Source organism: Lytechinus variegatus, chromosome 2 (genome assembly GCF_018143015.1).
Source record: "Lytechinus variegatus isolate NC3 chromosome 2, Lvar_3.0, whole genome shotgun sequence".
Taxonomy (NCBI): domain Eukaryota; kingdom Metazoa; phylum Echinodermata; class Echinoidea; order Temnopleuroida; family Toxopneustidae; genus Lytechinus; species Lytechinus variegatus.
The window spans coordinates 80,438,439-80,456,540 of record NC_054741.1 but is presented as its reverse complement, the minus strand read 5'-3'; the positions used below and the strand labels follow the sequence as shown (position 1 = coordinate 80,456,540).

General features: G+C 35.1%; 1 protein-coding gene across 1 annotated transcript in view; it reads left to right on the top strand.

Moving 5' to 3' along the window:
* Positions 1-13,865, top strand: part of LOC121409212 (sodium/glucose cotransporter 4-like) — a 48,486-nt gene extending 34,621 nt beyond the window's left edge. Inside the window, exons 5-13 of the mRNA XM_041601067.1 lie at positions 5,181-5,286; positions 6,800-6,880; positions 7,364-7,572; positions 8,517-8,760; positions 9,328-9,478; positions 9,912-10,080; positions 10,595-10,810; positions 11,093-11,198; positions 11,819-13,865. Of these exons, the coding sequence (XP_041457001.1) occupies positions 5,181-5,286; positions 6,800-6,880; positions 7,364-7,572; positions 8,517-8,760; positions 9,328-9,478; positions 9,912-10,080; positions 10,595-10,810; positions 11,093-11,198; positions 11,819-12,024 (1,488 nt within the window). The 3' untranslated portion in view covers positions 12,025-13,865. The remainder of the gene's footprint in view (positions 1-5,180; positions 5,287-6,799; positions 6,881-7,363; positions 7,573-8,516; positions 8,761-9,327; positions 9,479-9,911; positions 10,081-10,594; positions 10,811-11,092; positions 11,199-11,818) is intronic.
* Positions 13,866-18,102: the final 4,237 nt, after the last annotated feature.

The following is an 18,102-nucleotide window of genomic DNA, read 5'->3' as shown; positions in this document are numbered from 1 at the left end:
TCATCGTCGTCGCCGCCGTCATCGTCATCATCATCATCATCATCATCATCATCATCATCATCATCATCATAGTCATCATCATTACCATCATCATTATCATCATCATCATCATCATCATCATCATAGTCATCATCATTACCATCATCATTAACATCATCATCATCATCATCACCATCAACATCATAATCATCATAGTCATCATCATTATCATTAACATCATCATCATCATCATCAGCGCCATCACTGGCGTTATAAGATCATCGCATTTGCCATTACCCAAGTGTGTTAGACCAGCATCGCAATGATTGTTACCATTAATATATCAGCATCATTATTATCAAGGGCCATCGCACATTCATGGTCACTATATCATCAGTATCAATATCATACTTTCCAAATCTGTCTATGGTCGTGGTGATGAGGAAATTTAAATTCCAAAGTCTATATGATACCGGAATAAACATCCAATTCAAACACTAATATTCCCTCATCCTTCATGGTACACGATGACACAATATTTGCGATTGAAACATGGCCGGTTGACTCTGAATTGGATAGGAACATTAGACATCTAGGGCAAAAGTTACTTTTGCCTGTGGAGAAAATGCAAATCATTGAACAAATGAATCTGGTGAAAATGTGATTTCCAATTGACCTAGTTTATTCGGCTGAAATCTGGAGCTTATTGCAGGTTTGAAGGACTGTTTAGCAAAGTCTATTTATTTTTCCTGACTTGACATAAGTAATATGTAAGAAGGATGAGACGACAGGTAAATATTGTTTTGCTGCAGTGTTTAAAGCTATAACTTAGTCTCTTTTGATACTTGTTACAAATATCATTGAAATGTGATGCATCACACGGTTGTAATTGAGATATATAAACGACAACATTAACAAGAGATATGTTGGCACAACACGGTTTCGACTGGGAATGATTTTAAGAATGTTCTAAATGCTAAAATATGTAATTGATGACTATGCGGACCAACTGTTTAAAAAGCTGTTAAATCTACCCACATACAAAAACGGGGGAACTATTCAATGAAGTCGGAATTGATAAGTATTATTTTACCCATGTATAGCCATTGACCCTTCCATTCCCCCCATGTCTGCGATGGCGCATATCTTTAATAGTCAGGATATTATGTAATTTTCATTTATCCAAAATACATTATTTCATATATGTATCACGAGTGTCGAATACGGCACCGAGCAGGCAATGCATCATGGGATTCTACCCCCATCATCCATTAGCCATCAGATGCTAGCTCTCTGGGGAGGATAATACGAGTGATAATACCCCTTGACCTGTTTGCTTCGTGCCAATCTCGTCTATTCTTAGAAAATAGTGACATGTTTGTCTGATTAAAATCTATCTAGTAAATGTTCATCCACAGTGCTCGATATAAGCAAATCATTATACAGGTTTAATATGGATCAGTGATGGTTAACGTAAAAATAATAGCTGGAAATATTTACTATCCTTGAAAACGCAAGAATTAATTAGATCGGGAGAAATGGGAGGTAGTATTTCAACGGTACAGGAAACAGCACAAAAAAGTAAAATATTTTGTTTATGTCTGCTTGAAGACATTAATGTGAGCTATATTTTGACATACTATACTTAAAGCTTAGATGGAGGACACACCATCACACAGCTGCAAATAGAGCTGTCATGGCTGTGACGTATACGAAAATTGATAGTGTATGGGAAACGCTGTAGGATCTATCTATTTATCTATCTATCTATCTACCTATATGTTTATCTATCTATTTACCTACCTACATGTTTGTTTATCTATCTATATGTCTGCATATCTATCTATCTATCTATCTATATGTTTATTTATCTATTTATCTATCTATCTATCTACCTGTCTATCTATCTATCTATCTCTATCTATCTATCTATCTGTCTATCTATTTACCTACCTATATGTTTATCTATCTATCTATCTATCTATATGTCTGCATATCTATCTATCTATCTATACATCTATCCATCTATACATCTATCTATCTATACACCTATCTATAATCTCTGCATTGAGCTTTATCCATTTTCTTCCTTCCATTTTTTTATATTGCTATACAGTAGAATAATTTATCCATTTTTGATGCATATGTTGAGTCTCTCCACTCAGTCAAATTTTGAATTATCATTTACATTGCACTTCATTCAGTCTGTTTTGTTGTAACATTTGTTCGACCTATATCATTTTGCTTGCTTTGCACTAATCAAATATTGAAATATTGATTTTTGTACCTCCTGAAATTCGTCCATAAACATGATATGACCTGATTTTAGCTTCTGTAAATGGAATAAACAGATAATGGTCAGACTGCTTGTAGTGTTTGAAAGTAAACTACAATTACGCAGAATGGTGATGATATTATTTTGATAGAGGTGTTGATCGGGGGAGTGGTGGTGGGGGGATGGATTAGGGGCTGCAGCATCCTCTTCTGCCTAAAAATAAACGTTGGAAATTCAAGTTATATCTCCTACATGTATTATACGATCACAGATAATCATTGCAATAATGCAAAGTCATTCCGTGAAAGATTTTTTTTTCCTATATCCAATTCAAAAAAGTTAAAATACTAGTCTTTGGATATTTTATATATATCTACCAATATATTTTATGTTGATTTCTAACTGGCGCCTTGATAAGCTTATTTCGTTTCATCAATGAGAAAAGTTTGAGCTGAATGATAACAGATTACTTCCAACATCTCTTACTTCATTTCAATGAGCATCTACCTTTGCATTACTGTACAGCTCCTTCAAGTCTAACTTTTTTGTAATAAGTAGGCCTACATAATGTTCTTATATGCCTTATGCTCAATGAGTGGCTTTTTTAATTTTCTAGCACTCCTTCCAATTCACTGTGCTGCACTTGTAAATAGAGAAGTGGTCATGCGGACAAGTTTTGCGATAGTATAATAGAAATGCTTTATGAAGTTTAGGTCCAGTGATATCCCCCCCCCCCCGAATTTCGGTACGCATGGTATGAGGCAAAAATGAGGGAGAAAACACACACAGTATAGTTTGTAAGAAACAAAATCTGAAGTAATGATTAGCTGTCCTCTTAATTTTTTGTGAGAATTATATATTCTTTTTCCAGTTTTCATAGTGTGGGGGCATTTTGGGCATCCACCTTGCCTATGAAAGCCTGACCATTTTGTTTTCTCTCTCTCTTGTTTATATTTTCTAATACTATGTCCCTTACATATCGCATTGGCTCTAGTCACAGCTGCTGCTGTAAATTAAATTATTGAATTTGAATCAACCACATCCCTTCATTGATATTCTGGAAACAGTCCCTATAAGTGTCCTTGGTCAAATTAAAGATTCTAAAGGGGTCCAATAAGGATAACACTTATTTCAGCTGCCTCGTCAGCGGAAGATCAGTGAAACATAATACATGATGCAACGCAATAAGCTTGGAATATCTAGCTCGTTCAATTTCAACACTTTAGTTGGCAATGACTGCGATAATCGCCCCCCATCACTTTCTTGTCAGTAGAACATTTAGTCTCTTTTGTGGACCGTTACTTGTGGCAAACTGGACTAGTCGTCGGACTTTAAAACAAAAGGTCGTGGGTTCAAATCTTAGCCATGGTGTGATTTCTATCAGCAAAAAAATGGTCCAAATTGTGCTGCACTGCACGTGAGGTAAATGTTTACCTGGCATAATTAATTCATTGAAATACTTGTGCGGTGTCTGGCTGCCAGGCTATAGAAAAGCCGGGATAATGATACCAAGTCCTTTGAAAGCACATAGAAAAGTTAAAAATGTGAGATGCGCCGTACGATAACTGTTTGTTATTAATGTCACTGTTATTATTATCATTATTAATTTTATCATCATCATCATCATCACCATCATCATTATATTAATTATCATTATTATGAAATACCACATCTAATTTGGGCTTAGCAAGATCGAAGAAGCAAGCCAGGGGATAAACGAACAAAGAAAGAAAAAAACAATATAGGCGTTGGGGGTGGGTCAGTTAAAGAGAAAAATCTGACCCTGTCAATACATCATCCACACAAACAGAATAATTACAAATTTTATTTCATTCAAGGCAAAATAATATGGCTCTGTTCATGCACTTACACGAGGATTTATTGTATAAAGTGCATACTTAGGTATAGAAAAAATACAGTTCTTGTAATAGTTAAATAATAAAAAATCGTGAAATCTGGAAAATCAAGACAATGAAAATAGTCGCTGGTTCTTTGAAACCTGTCAATTCAAAATGATAGTTTGAATTTTTCAAGCAAGACCATCTTCAAAAACACAAAAAACAAACAAAGTTCTTCACGCACCGTTTCAGTTTACACTGCCGTCATTATCCTTGAATAAGTCCTTTGTGAAATTCATGTCAGGTATGTTTGTATCTTATTTCAGTCTGTGTCAATTACCTTTTGCCTACATTTTTACCCGATGTCTCGATTTGAATGCAAAATATCTGATTCAAAGTACTTTAACCCAGTGTTTGTTTGATGTACTGCGGAAAGACATGGTTTAAAAAAAACTCTTTCTCCATCCTCCTCCTCTTAGCTCTGAGTTATTCTAGCTTCTTCTTCTTAATTTCTCTACTTCTTCCTTCTTCTTCTTCTACCCATAGCCATCTAGCCATATTTGCTGTTTCAAATACTTAAAAATGGCCCGGCCTCTATACAATCACTGAGTGCATGCATGAGGAATAGCGGAAACGAGAAAAGATTTTCGAAATGTCCTATGACATAGACCTACTTCCAACGTGCTGGCGGATATGTATTGTCGTTCCGTCATACTTAAGTATTCTTAATTTGATGACAATTTGATTACGGTAAACTGAATTTCAGGTATGACTGGGAGCTATCTCGCTGCCTTACCCTATATAGGTCTACTGTTGGTGGTGTCTGATTTCTCTGAAGAATACAGACTGTAAATACCATCATATGCTCTTACGTCCTTTACGAAATAATGAAATCTATTTCAGTAGGTAATTCTTCATAATCAAGTTTCACAGAATCCTCCTTAACCATTTTCCATAGATAAGTTATGTAAGTTTATATAAATGTAATGAATGCATGGACATCAAGATTGAAATCTGAGTGACGGATTTATCATGCAGTTTAAAGTAAAAAAAAAAGAAATGACAAATCTAAATCATTATTTCTGTAGGTGGATCTGTTTGCTGGAGCTTTGTTCGTTCAGCAGTCCCTCGGATGGGATCTATATCTATCAATCATCATCCTCCTGGCTATCACAGCAGTGTACACTGTAATCGGTAAGTCCATTTTCGAACGTTTTATCACGACGACTATTCCCAACCCATACAAAAATACATATAGACTATAAGGGGAATGATTATCGAAAAGGGAAAACTCTTTGTTCACATTTTCTCGCCTTTTCAGTTTCACCAAGGTATTTCTTTATCATTGATACCCAATCGGTTTTAAAGCGTTACTCCGAATGAGGACTGCAAGATAAGGGGGGGGGGGGCTTCAAAAGGACATTACAGACATTGAATTGTCAATGGTATTATTCAATGAAAACGTTGCGTTTTTTAAGAAGTAAAAAAAAAGACTTGATGGATGTACTTAAAAGACCCTTTCTCGAAAAGGGATCCTCAATTCAAATAGAGACGCAATGCGTTTGGCAAAAAGTACGACTTAATTTGAGAGACACGATGCCAATATCGAGCGAGCGGGTTCGGTTAATGCCCCAACTCTTTTGCACCAATAATGATTTTCAATATGTAGGTCAGTGTGAGAAACTTGTCATTTGTGACGATTCATTCCACAAAATATCTGTGTCAATGTCCTCTTGTTTGAACCATTTCCTAAGCCTTGGACATTTTATGGGAATCAATATTTAGCTTAGAGCTCAATGACATACAAAGATGGTTGCCTCCCCTTGGCTTCCCGCCTATTTCTGTCTCTAGCTCTATCTCTCTCGTCATTATCCGCCTCTTAATTTCTTTCTGCATCCTCTCTTCCTATCTCTCTTCATCTTCCCCCTCTATATATTTTGAACTTGTCGCATTTATTAGTATTACGGAGACATTCTCTATAACGCACCAATTCCTTTGAAAATGCAAGTCAAGTCGCAGAGGAGAGCTGAGAGGTTTTTGTCGAAACTTGGTGGATCGGGACAGCATCGGAATCTCTTGACACTGGACAACGAAATATTTGCAATGGCTCGAGCAGTGCAAATCTTAGGTTGATCTGCTGTCCCAGTCCAACGACTTTCGACAAAAGCCTCTCACTCAGCTCTCCATTGTGGTTTCAATTGCATTTATTGCATTTTCAAAGAAATCGATGCGTTGTCAAGATTTTCTCCGTAGTAAATGCGAAAACTCTTTATTTCTTTATCATGTAAATCAAGTTGTAAGATGATATAATTGCATCTCTCCGTTTTCTATCCACCCTTTTCCTCTTCAACACCAGCCTGTCCTTCTAATATCGACTGAGTCTTTCTTTTATTGTTTCAAACATGTTCTAAAAATGCTGTAAAAAAGTTTGTTATGGCTTCTTCTCGGTTTATTGCACAAGTCATCTCCAGTGAAGGGTAGTTAATACTGGTGACAGTTAAATCATAAGAATCCAAATCACTTGTATATGTGTGATATATTGTAAGATAATGCATAAGACAGAATTGCTAAAATTCATGCTATCAACATTTCTTAGAAAATTGTGGCAATATGGGACATCACTGTAAAAAATGTAGTGATCATTTTCATTAAATCGAAATTATTTCATTCTCAATTACATTTAATTTAAAAATCTGATAAACTTTAGGTGGTCTATCTGCCGTGATCTACACTGATGCCTTGCAGACTGCTATTATGTTAATTGGAGCTCTGGTCCTTATGATTCTATGTAAGTATAATTTTCTTCATTCACAATTCTCAAAAATAGACATATAATGTTAATTTTGATCATAGCGCAGACTTGTATAAAGCTTGATAGGTTTGCTGTTATTTTGTTTACTCCGACGAAAATGAAATATGCGTACCTCATGCCGGAGAGTAAACAGCAAGCACATGCTTTTCATTCTGTTTGAAAAAGGTTTAGAAGGTTAAGAAGACATTCTCAATTCTACCTCGATCTCCAAAATCCTGAAACTCAAGTTGTATATCCCGTCTTGTATAAATTAAAAAAAAAATAATTTGCCCATGTCAATTACGTCTTTGGAACTTACTTGTATGTGAAGGTCCGACTTGAAGAACAGCATCCAAGATTCCCCAATAAAGAAACGTTTGTAAGAGGAATATAAGCAGGGACCTAATATCTGTTCTGAGATCCCTATGTCGTTCATTGTATTTCTCCTTTTAATTACACCATTCTTTATTACTCTGTCAGGTTTTATTGAGGTACCTTACAATGAGCTGTTCATCAAATACTTCCAAGCCATCCCCGAAACCACACTGAACAACCCTAACACTACCTGCGGATTTCCGCGTTCTGATGCCTTTCACATTTTCCGTGATCCACTGACGGCAGATCTTCCCTGGCCAGGAATGATCTTTGGTATCACAATCTCTTCTATCTGGTACTGGTGTACAGATCAAGTAAGTAGGGGGGAAAACGTTTGTTTTGTCTTGTTGAAAAAGTTTTAGGTCATATTATGGTCTTGATGTCGTCGAGGTATTGAGGATGCCATGGCTTTGATGTGATGTGATTATGATGGAGAATATGATGGAGAATATGAAGAAGTGAAGAAAGTATTACTCCATCTATTGTTATATCGTGATTACATGCATAATTTGGGGATAACCCCCCCCCACCTTTGGGGAGGACAAAGGACGTATGTATTCCTAATGGTGTTTAGAAAATGAAGGAAATGGAAATGGATACATCATGTTTATGTTTGTAGATGATAAGTAATCCTTTCACAAATGGAGTGACTAGTAACCTACATTGCATTTTAAGAGTGAAAACATTGCAATTTGTTGCGCAGTATCCAAATCTATACCTATCTTTATCCAACAATTATGTAGCCTTATTGGAGGATTACCTTGATTAAGCTATACCAACAAAAACAGGGGTGTGTTGTTTTTAATTGAATCTGATTAGTATTCAGGGGGGGGGGCATTCCATTGAAAGGAATTCTTTTCTGATGTTTTACCAGACAATTACATAAAATTACATAGTAGCAGTCAGACACCTGTATTTCTCAGTCAATTAAACTCATGAATAATTGTCAAAAGAAAAACAATGATGAAGCACTCTCCAATAAGATACTCTTCTTTGAACACATGTTCCAACCTCAACTTTGAAGGTTACCAAGATAAAGTGCAACACTATTACCATCTTCCATAAACCAGCTTGCCTATAGCAAGGTAACTTTTTTATATTCATGTTTTTATTATCAATCATCAAGGATAACAATACTTACAAAATCATATTAACAGATCAACATAATGCGTTTTTTGTTCTATGGCTGAATAACTCATTGAGCAAATGATTTCATGAAGTGTACATAATATGTAATTTTGTTCATTTTTTCTTACAGGTTATCGTTCAACGAGCACTTGCTGCCAAGTCTCTCTCCCATGCCAAGGGTGGTTGTGTTATGGCTGCCTTCCTCAAGATCTTACCCATGTTCCTCATCGTGTTTCCAGGAATGGTATCCAGGACCCTCTACCCAAACAAGGTAGCCTGTGCTGACCCTGCTGAATGTCTCAAATATTGTCAGAGTGAAACGGCTTGTACCAACGTGGCATACCCTCTCCTTGTTGTGAACATCATGCCTGTCGGTATGTTCAGTATTTCTGTTTCTTTTAAGAATACAGTCAAGTGAAAGACAACTACATAGTCAAAAAAATTCAGAGACACATGTTTAACCAGAAAAGTGATATAATTTGGCTGGCTCTACGGGTATCGTCACTCCATCTCAAACACTGGACTGAAGTGAAAGCTCTCTTCAAAAATTAACTCTGAATGATAATGTTATAATTATAATACTGTTTATCTTCATGTGTAAAGTCCTGGAAGTAATAAGATAAGTGGATAGAAATGGAGGTGAATTGGAAAGGCGAGAAAGTGGAGGTTTGAAAATAGAGTATTCTTTTTTAATGAGTGTAAACCAGGAGTGGAAAGCCTGCCTACTACTTAGCTTTCCACTCCTTCTGGTTAAGGACTACACTCATTTAAAAAAGAATACTTTACTTTCAAACCTTCATTTCCTCGCCTTACCTCCAGTTCTATCCACTTTTCTTATCTTAGTCCTTTCAGGACTTTACACATGGTGTACCATAAACCTCCTCTGTGATTGCTCGTACCACCATGAAAACCTTCAAACATAAACTGTTTATCTTGTTTAGGTGCTCGTGGATTAATGTTGGCTGTGATCATGAGCGCTCTGATGAGTTCATTGACATCGATCTTTAACAGCAGTTCCACGATCTTTACCATCGATGTTTGGCGCCGAATCAGACCAAATTCAAGCGAGACCGAACTTATGATTGTAGGAAGGTAAGAATTATAAGCAATTTAGACCATGGGATGTATTTCAAGGGTAAGGTATGTGCAACTGCTCTCATCAATGTTTATTGTAAACTTTGAAAATCTCTTCACAGAAAAATATATAGATATAAATCTTCACCAATAGTTAATGGGTCTTGACTCTTTTCAGTATCTTTTGATTCTGTTGATATATCTGTGTATTTATTCTGAAGTATCACGATTTTTGGAACTTTAAAACCTTATACATGTAGTTTGCATTATTAAAGAGTCAGAAATATTCTTCAGAATTCTTCACTACATTCAAGTAGTTGTTTAGCTACTTGCTCGATTATTTTTAACAATTCAATTCTGAACCTTCTGTATGCTTAACTTTTCATGATTTTAATGATTATCCTCATTTGACTAATGTATATTTTCCTTTCGTCCTTTCCTATCAATGTAGAATCTTCATTCTGATAATGGTTGGAATCAGTATTCTTTGGATTCCCATCATCCAGGCATCTCAGGGAGGTCGTCTTTTTGATTACATCCAAGCTGTCACAAGCTACCTGGCTCCTCCCATATGCGCTGTGTTCCTTATGGCTATTATATGGGAACGTGTTAATGAAAAGGTACACTTTATCTTTATATATGCCAAACAAAGACAGTTAGGAAGAGAACATTCCTCTTTCCATCAGTGGAAGCATTCAGTTTTGAATCTGTCCCGACCAATCATCCAAATTTTCAAAACTGGATGAACCAAGTTTGTACTGGTATGGGAAGACAGACAAATGGGTCTGTACTCCCAAAGAAAATTTGTCCCAATAATTCAGAAACAATGTTGTGTCATTTCAAAAAGTAAACTGATGAGGCCTCATGATTCAAATGTTAGTCAGTATTACAGCAAACCCCTATTCCACAAACTACATGCAATGATCGAAGAGTTCCTAAACAAGTTTAAACAGTGTAAATAGCTTTTCATATTTTATTTCACAAATTGCAAATTTTCAAACTTTCCAGTAATCATACTTCCTAATTTTTTTTTTCCTTCACATTTTCTTTTAACTTCTTGGAGTTATTGATGTTACCATGGTGGTGATATCACTATTAACAAGCTGATTGTTTGTTTCGTTTTTTTTCTACTAGGGAGCATTCTGGGGTCTGATGGCTGGTTTGGTTGTTGGTTTAGTTCGTATGATCCTTGACTTTGCCTACCCAGCACCAAGCTGTGGTGATGAAGATAACAGACCTGCTGTAATCGCTAACATGCACTACCTCTATTTTGGCATGTTCCTATTTGCCTTTGTGTGTCTCTTTACAGCTATTGTAAGCCTGCTTACTACACCTATCCCATCAAAATATGTAAGTAGCTTTTGCTAGTAACACTCTAAAGTTTAGATGCCTCTTTCTGTTGTAAATATTCTTAAGGGAAAAAAAATAATGCCATAGTTACCATGTTGACTTCTAATTGTATTCGTACTTAGAAGGTATTTGTTTAATAAAATTTCAAGTAAGAAGAACCTTATGGTTATATTAGGAAACTCTTCAAAACTCGACATATGTTACTGTATCGTTTAGTCTCCTTTCCCAATAAATAATTCCAAATACAATCATGAGGTCCTTTTTAATGTTTTTCATTGGCAGCTTGTTCATCTGACATGGGCAACACGTCATAGCACTCTTGAACGCCAGGATCTATCCATTTCTGAGGTACAAGAACTCAAGGAAAAGGTCATTGATGAACCAGAAGGTATGTCAAGATATCATTTCATACAATTTAAGGGTTTTTTTCCCAAAATTCCTTTAAAACTGCCTCAGTCATTCATGCTCATCACACATTGATTTACTGGTTTTAAGGGGGATTTTTAAGCAATTTAATCATAAATGTTCAAACAACAGATCAAAGTCTATACTTCTTTAATGACATTATTTGATGGGATAATATTTGAAATTGGTGTAAAAATAAAAAACTTTGGAGTCGCGGGATGATTATATGAGAACCTTCGCTCTTTGACATGATATAAATTTCTTTTATTTTTGATGAACTGGAAATATTTGTTCAAATTTTAAAGATACTTTCTTTAGCAAACTGAATGGTGAATCATATATTATTTGTGGGCAATGAATATATATCATTGGCAATGATCCTCTTGACTTTTAAAGAAATATGTATATATATATATTGTATACCAAGAACATAAGCTCTAAACTATAAAGGTTTATATACATATGGATATATTGTCTTGTAATTAAATTGCCCTCTGAATTCTTCTCTGCCAAATCATGTTAGCTTATTTGACTTATGAGGAAACGTTTCATTGTGTTTCAATATAACCATCTCATCTCTTCATGTTTTCTTTGCATTTGCAGATGAGGAGGAGGTGACATTTAGCCGTAAGCTTGTCGATTGGATGTGTGGTACAGGCAAGCAGCCTGAGATGACTCCAGAACAAAAGGAAGAACAGATGAAGAGGATGACAGATATCAAAGAAACCAAGAGAGATAGGATCATCTTGAACATTTCAGCAGTCTTAGCCATGGGTGTCAGCATCTTTTTCTGGGCTTACTATGGATAACACCAACACAAAAACAGTTTTGTATTTTTTAAAGTAAAAAAATGATCTCCTTGTAGGCTTTCTGGTTGCATCTTGAAAAGATTTTGTCAAGGTGGTGATTTATTGCTCATTTTCCTGCAGGGAAATTTGTATTTTAATAATTAGGTAATAATAGTTATTTCAATCATCCATATCATTTTATTAAATAATGACAAAGGTGTTCTAAAACTTTGAATCCATGTGGGGGTGTCATTATCTAGTAAGAATTTTTATTGTACCAAAGAGTGCAGTATTCATACATGATAGAAGCAATTTATATGTAGAATTTGTAATGAATGTATATGCAAGTTTGTTAGTTTTTTAGTACATGAATCCCTGCACGTAAAGTAAGGGTTATTTATCCATTCCTACTTGGTTAGATTATCAACAGAGCATCAACTAAATTTGTTGTTCTCAAAATATTATAGAGAAAACTTCTTACAATGGTATATGCATACAATGGTATATGCATGATTTTCAACCTTGTTACTGGCATATTCAATTTACATAGCTTTGTTGATATAAGTTATTCAAAGAACATTTCAGGAATACATCAAATGTATTTTTAAAAATAGTTTTTTGACAAAATAATATTTGTGGCAAGGTAACATAATACATGTATTTACATGGACCAGTAATTTCTAATCCATTAATCTTTGGATTTGAATGTTCAATAACAATTGTGCCTTAATTCATAGTATACTGAAATTTTTCTTGAGATGAAATTTTAGTTTGCCTAAATCTTATCTTTAGTAACATCATTTATTAAGATTAAAATGGAAATCAAAGTATGGATCAGCAGGGTAAAATATGTTGGTGATTCTAGCTTTATAGGCACTACCTTTCATTTCTTCTCTTTTTCAATTATGCTTATTCACTGATGCTTGTAGTAAAATGATTCACATTCAAAATCTGGGTTGGTAGAATTTAATTATTAAAAAAGAATCAGTTATTATTCAAGGAATGAGTTTGCCGTCTTGTTTCACTATCTATGAATCCAAATCTTTAAACGGATTATCAAATGATGTGAAGTTTTTAATTTGATCACAAGACTCTGAAAGGGTGAATCTGTATAGTTCTACATTTAGAATGACTTCATTTCACAATAGTAGATGTATATAAAGTGTATCTCTGCTTTCTCCACTCAAACCTTCTCCACCCCCCCCCCCGCCCCGTTCTCTCTCTTTCTCTCTGTATTCTTGGTCATTTTGTATTTAATATCTTTATGGAATACATATGAATATGTGTAATACGAAGAGATATAATAGAAATCATGCAATGTACATACATGAAATGTATATTTTTGAAGATAGAGCTATAATGATTTTATCATAATGATTGAACATATACCTCTTGATTGACATCATTCAGTCAGTGACACTATGTATATATATATTTTTTGTCTTTTAATTGTAGAATGGTATTTTTTTTAATCATGTAGGAGAGCAACACTATTCACAATCAGAAAATGAAGCCAATGACATATGCTATTTCTATTTTGACCTCTTCACAAATCTTGTATACCTGTTGAACTTTTTTTACTGTAATCGGTACAGACTGAATATTTAATCATCAAAATTAAGACACCTAGGAAGAGTTTGCCATTACAAACAAGGGAAACTTGATAAGGGTCAAGGGAACAAACTTCACAGATTGATGACATCAGTTCACAATGAGATGCTCTTATTTTCTATGGTTCATAAAAGAGTTGCATGGAAGTGTCATACATGTATGAGCTTTGATCTAAAACATGAAATGCCTGTCAATTATGTGTAAGACTAAAAATTGAAGGCTGCACGGGCCTAATCACTAGTGGCAGGCCATAGATATTCATTCGAGCCAAACCCATTGCTATTTTTTTTATTTTGAAATGGCTGATTGACAAAGTGTATGCATATGATTGTCCATCTAACACTGATTCTATTTTTGGTGATTACTGAACTTCCTTTTCCCAAATTGGGAAGAAATATCACCAATTTTGGACTATATTTTGACTGGCGGAAGGATTAGGGCTATTTTGCTGTTTGAGGTGATGAATCTGCTCCCCCCGACGATGTCTTCAAACACGCCAATTTATTTTTAAAATGAGCTGGTCAAGGGACCCTTTTTGGTCAGATATGGATTGCCAGATATATATCCTATCCACTGGTAGTAAACATTCGACCCCCGAATTTCATCCTTATTTTTAAAGAATTTTTTAAAGTGCCAATTTAACACAGGAGTCTATGGGGAATGAATTAGGCCTGTGATACCCGAAGGGAATCATGCATAAAAGGGTGGAGGCCAGGGTTAGATGGGTGGGACCAAGCCTAAAGATGAATATTTTCATGATTTTATGATTTAAGTTGATTTGGATGAACTGAAATTGATCCTTTGCTGATATGACTGCAGTGTATTAATACTATGGCTACTTGATTGGGATGATATATTATAAAGATTGGTTTCATGAACATGATTACATCCATGATTTAAACGTGTGGTTTTAAAATGGATGGTTTGAAGAAAATAAATATTTTTGCTGTTCCATTTTGTTTACAATTTCTTGGATTCTACTCTGAAGTCCTACAATATATAAAGCAAGACATAATACTTTCCTGAAAATTGACTTTAAAAATTATGTCATTAGAGCAGCCATGTTTTTTTTACTGTATTTCAATCATCTATTTTAACCAATGATTAATAAGTCATAGTTGAGATTATGACATTTATGTTGCATTACTTGTTCCCCACAAAAACAAAAAGAAGAAGGCAACACGCTTGTGGCCAATTTATTGAATTTAATACATGTATGTATAAAATCCCATATGATATGTTATTGTTGAATCATGCTGTTGATTAAATTTGACTGAAATGCATTTTATATTTTTGTGATTTATTCATTTCTGAATTCCTTTTTCTCTTCACATTGAACACATCTTGCAAGGCTAAAAATAGCCAAATAATTGAGAAAAAACGGATGAAAGCAAAGATAAAAAGATAGGATTCACATATCACCCACTGACAAATGAATACATGAAACAAGTGAAGCGCCTCTGGCAGTCTCACCTGCATTATGCAATTCAACTTTGAAAACTACTACAGAATAATTGTTCCTCAATAACAAAAATACCATTCATATAATGATACAATACTACGTCCATTGACCCTAAATGACAATTGACCTTGATCATGTGACCTAAGACTTGTCAGTGATACTTGATTACCCCTATGTCCACCATTTATAAACTATATCCATAAACTTTGAAAGTTATGACAGCAATTTAATAATTCCCTCCAACATGGCCAAAGTTCATTGTCCTTAATGACCTTTAACCTTGGTCATGTGACTTGAAAAATGCACAGGATGTTCAGAGGTATGTGATTACTCTTATATCCAAGTCTTATGAACTAGACCAATACAATTTCACAGTTATGATGGTAATTCAACAAATACGCACAAACTGGCCAGTTCATTGACATTTCAAAAAAGTAACCTTAGGTTTAAGATTTCGATATTGACTCCTCCAACATGGTCTACATTCATTGACTCTAAATGACCTTTGACCTTGGTCACGTGACCTGAAACTCGGGCAGGATGCCCAAGTTTCATGAACTAGATCCATATACTTTCTTAGTTACGCTGTCATTTCAAACAAGTGGAATGCCTCTGGCCGTCTCACCTGCATCACGCGGTTCAATATAGCAGCAGTGCTGACTTTGCATACTACTCTAACTCGCACAAGATGTTCAGTGATACATGGTTACTCTTATGTCCTCTTTTTATCAACTAGACCAATAAACTTACAGAGATATGATGGTTATTCAACAAAAAACCCCAACATGGCCAAAGTTCCTTGACCTTACATGACCTTTGACCTTGATCATGTGACCTGAAACTCGAACAGGATGTTCAGTGATACTTGATTACTCTTATGTACAAGTTTCATGAATCAGATCCATAAACTTTCAAAGTTATGATGGTAATTCAACAGATACACCCAATTCGGCTAAAGTTCATTGACCTTTGACCTTGGACATGTGACCTGAAACACGCACAGGATGTTCAGTGATACTTGATTACTCTAATGTCCAAGTTTAATGAACTAGACCAATAAACTTTCAAAGTTATGATGGTAATTCAACAGATACCCCCGATTCGGCCAAAGTTCATTGACCCTAAATGACCTTTGACCTTAATCATGAGACCTGAAACTTGCACAAAATGTTCAGTGATGCTTGATTACTATTATGTCCAAGTTTCATGAATCAGATCCATAAACTTTCAAAGTTATGATGGGAATTCAACAGATATCCCCAATTCGGCCAAAGTTCATTGACCCTAAATGACCTTTGACCTTGATCATGTGACCTGAAACTTGCACAAAATGTTCAGTGATGCTTGATTACTATTATGTCCAAGTTTCATGAATCAGATCCATAAACTTTCAAAGTTATGATGGGAATTCAACAGATATCCCCAATTCGGCCAAAGTTCATTGACCCTAAATGACCTTTGACCTTGGTCATGTGACGTGAAACTCATGCAGGATGTTCAGTGATACTTGATTAACCTTATGTCTAAGTTTCATGAACTAGGTCCATATATTTTCTAAGTTATGATGACATTTCAAAAACTTAACCTCAGGTTAAGATTTCGATGTTGATTACTCCAACATGGTCTAAGTTCATTGACCCTAAATGACCTTTGACCTTGGTCATGTGACATGAAACTCTAATAGGATGTTCAGTAATACTTGATTAACCTTATGGCCAATTTTTATTAACTAGGTCCATATACTTTCTAAGTTATGATGTCATTTCAAAAACTTAACCTCAGGTTAAGATTTGATGTTGACGCCGCCGCCGTCGCCGTCGGAAAAGCGGCGCCTATAGTCTCACTTTGCTTCGCAGGTGAGACAAAAACTAAAGGAAAATGAAACCTTTGAAACAAGATAGCCTTTGTTAAAACATAAAAATCAAAGAAACAGATCAACAAAAGTTTGAGAAAAATTGAACAAATAATAAAGTTATGAGCATTTGAAGTTTAGATCATTATCATAATGCAGATCCTCCAGTTGGCAATGCGACAAAGATGTGTGATGCCACTTGTAAACAGCTTTACCATTACTTTTCTATATATTTCACTTTAACTGCCTCTTTTATTACATCTATCAGGTCATCTATCAGATCAGGTATTTGTATGTATTTGTATCACCATAAGAGCAAAAAGGGATATTATAGGAGTATTTTATAGTCCCTCACACAGGGAAAGTTGTTCACATGTGACATCACACATGTCTGTCGCATTGCCAATAGGAGGATCGCCATAGCATAACTGATCACAATATCCAAATGCTCATAACTTTCTCATTATTTGTCCAATTGTTCTCAAACTTTCTTTGATCTTATTCTTTGATTTTCTCTTCCCACACAAGCCCACGTGTTCCAAAGGTTTCTTTCCCCTTTAACTTTCAGTTAAGATTTGATGTTGATGCCGCCGCCGTCGAAAAAGCGGCGCAAATAGCCTTACTCTGCTATGCAGGTGAGACAAAACACTGGTATATAAACAACTCTAAATGGATAAACAAAATATATGAACAAAAAAGATAAACAAATAGACCCTGTTATTACGTAAAAATAAGTATTCACGGAACTTTATTTCAAATTAATTTCTTTTTAGTAGTTCTGAATGATGACCATTAATGGGTCATTATTCACCTTCAATTGGTGAATGAATTGACAACAGACACTCTATTAAAGTGTGGTCTAAGTTAAACAGGGGTTTAACTAAACCATGCCTATTAGAATACCACCCAATGTAGTGAATAAATATTCTATAAAACATATCAAAGTTTTGGTCAAATCAAGCTCAGAAGACGAATGTCACTGCGTAAAGACATTGCACTTTTGATATTAAAGACTTCAGTACAAAGCATGATAACTTGTCATACTTTAAAAGAGTAAATCTTTGTGAAAACAACCCCCATGTCACAAAACTTAAAACCAGTTTTCATCAGTTACCACATTACCTCACTGCCTTGCACTCTCAGAAAACTGCTCTAGTGCCTCCTTATATCAACT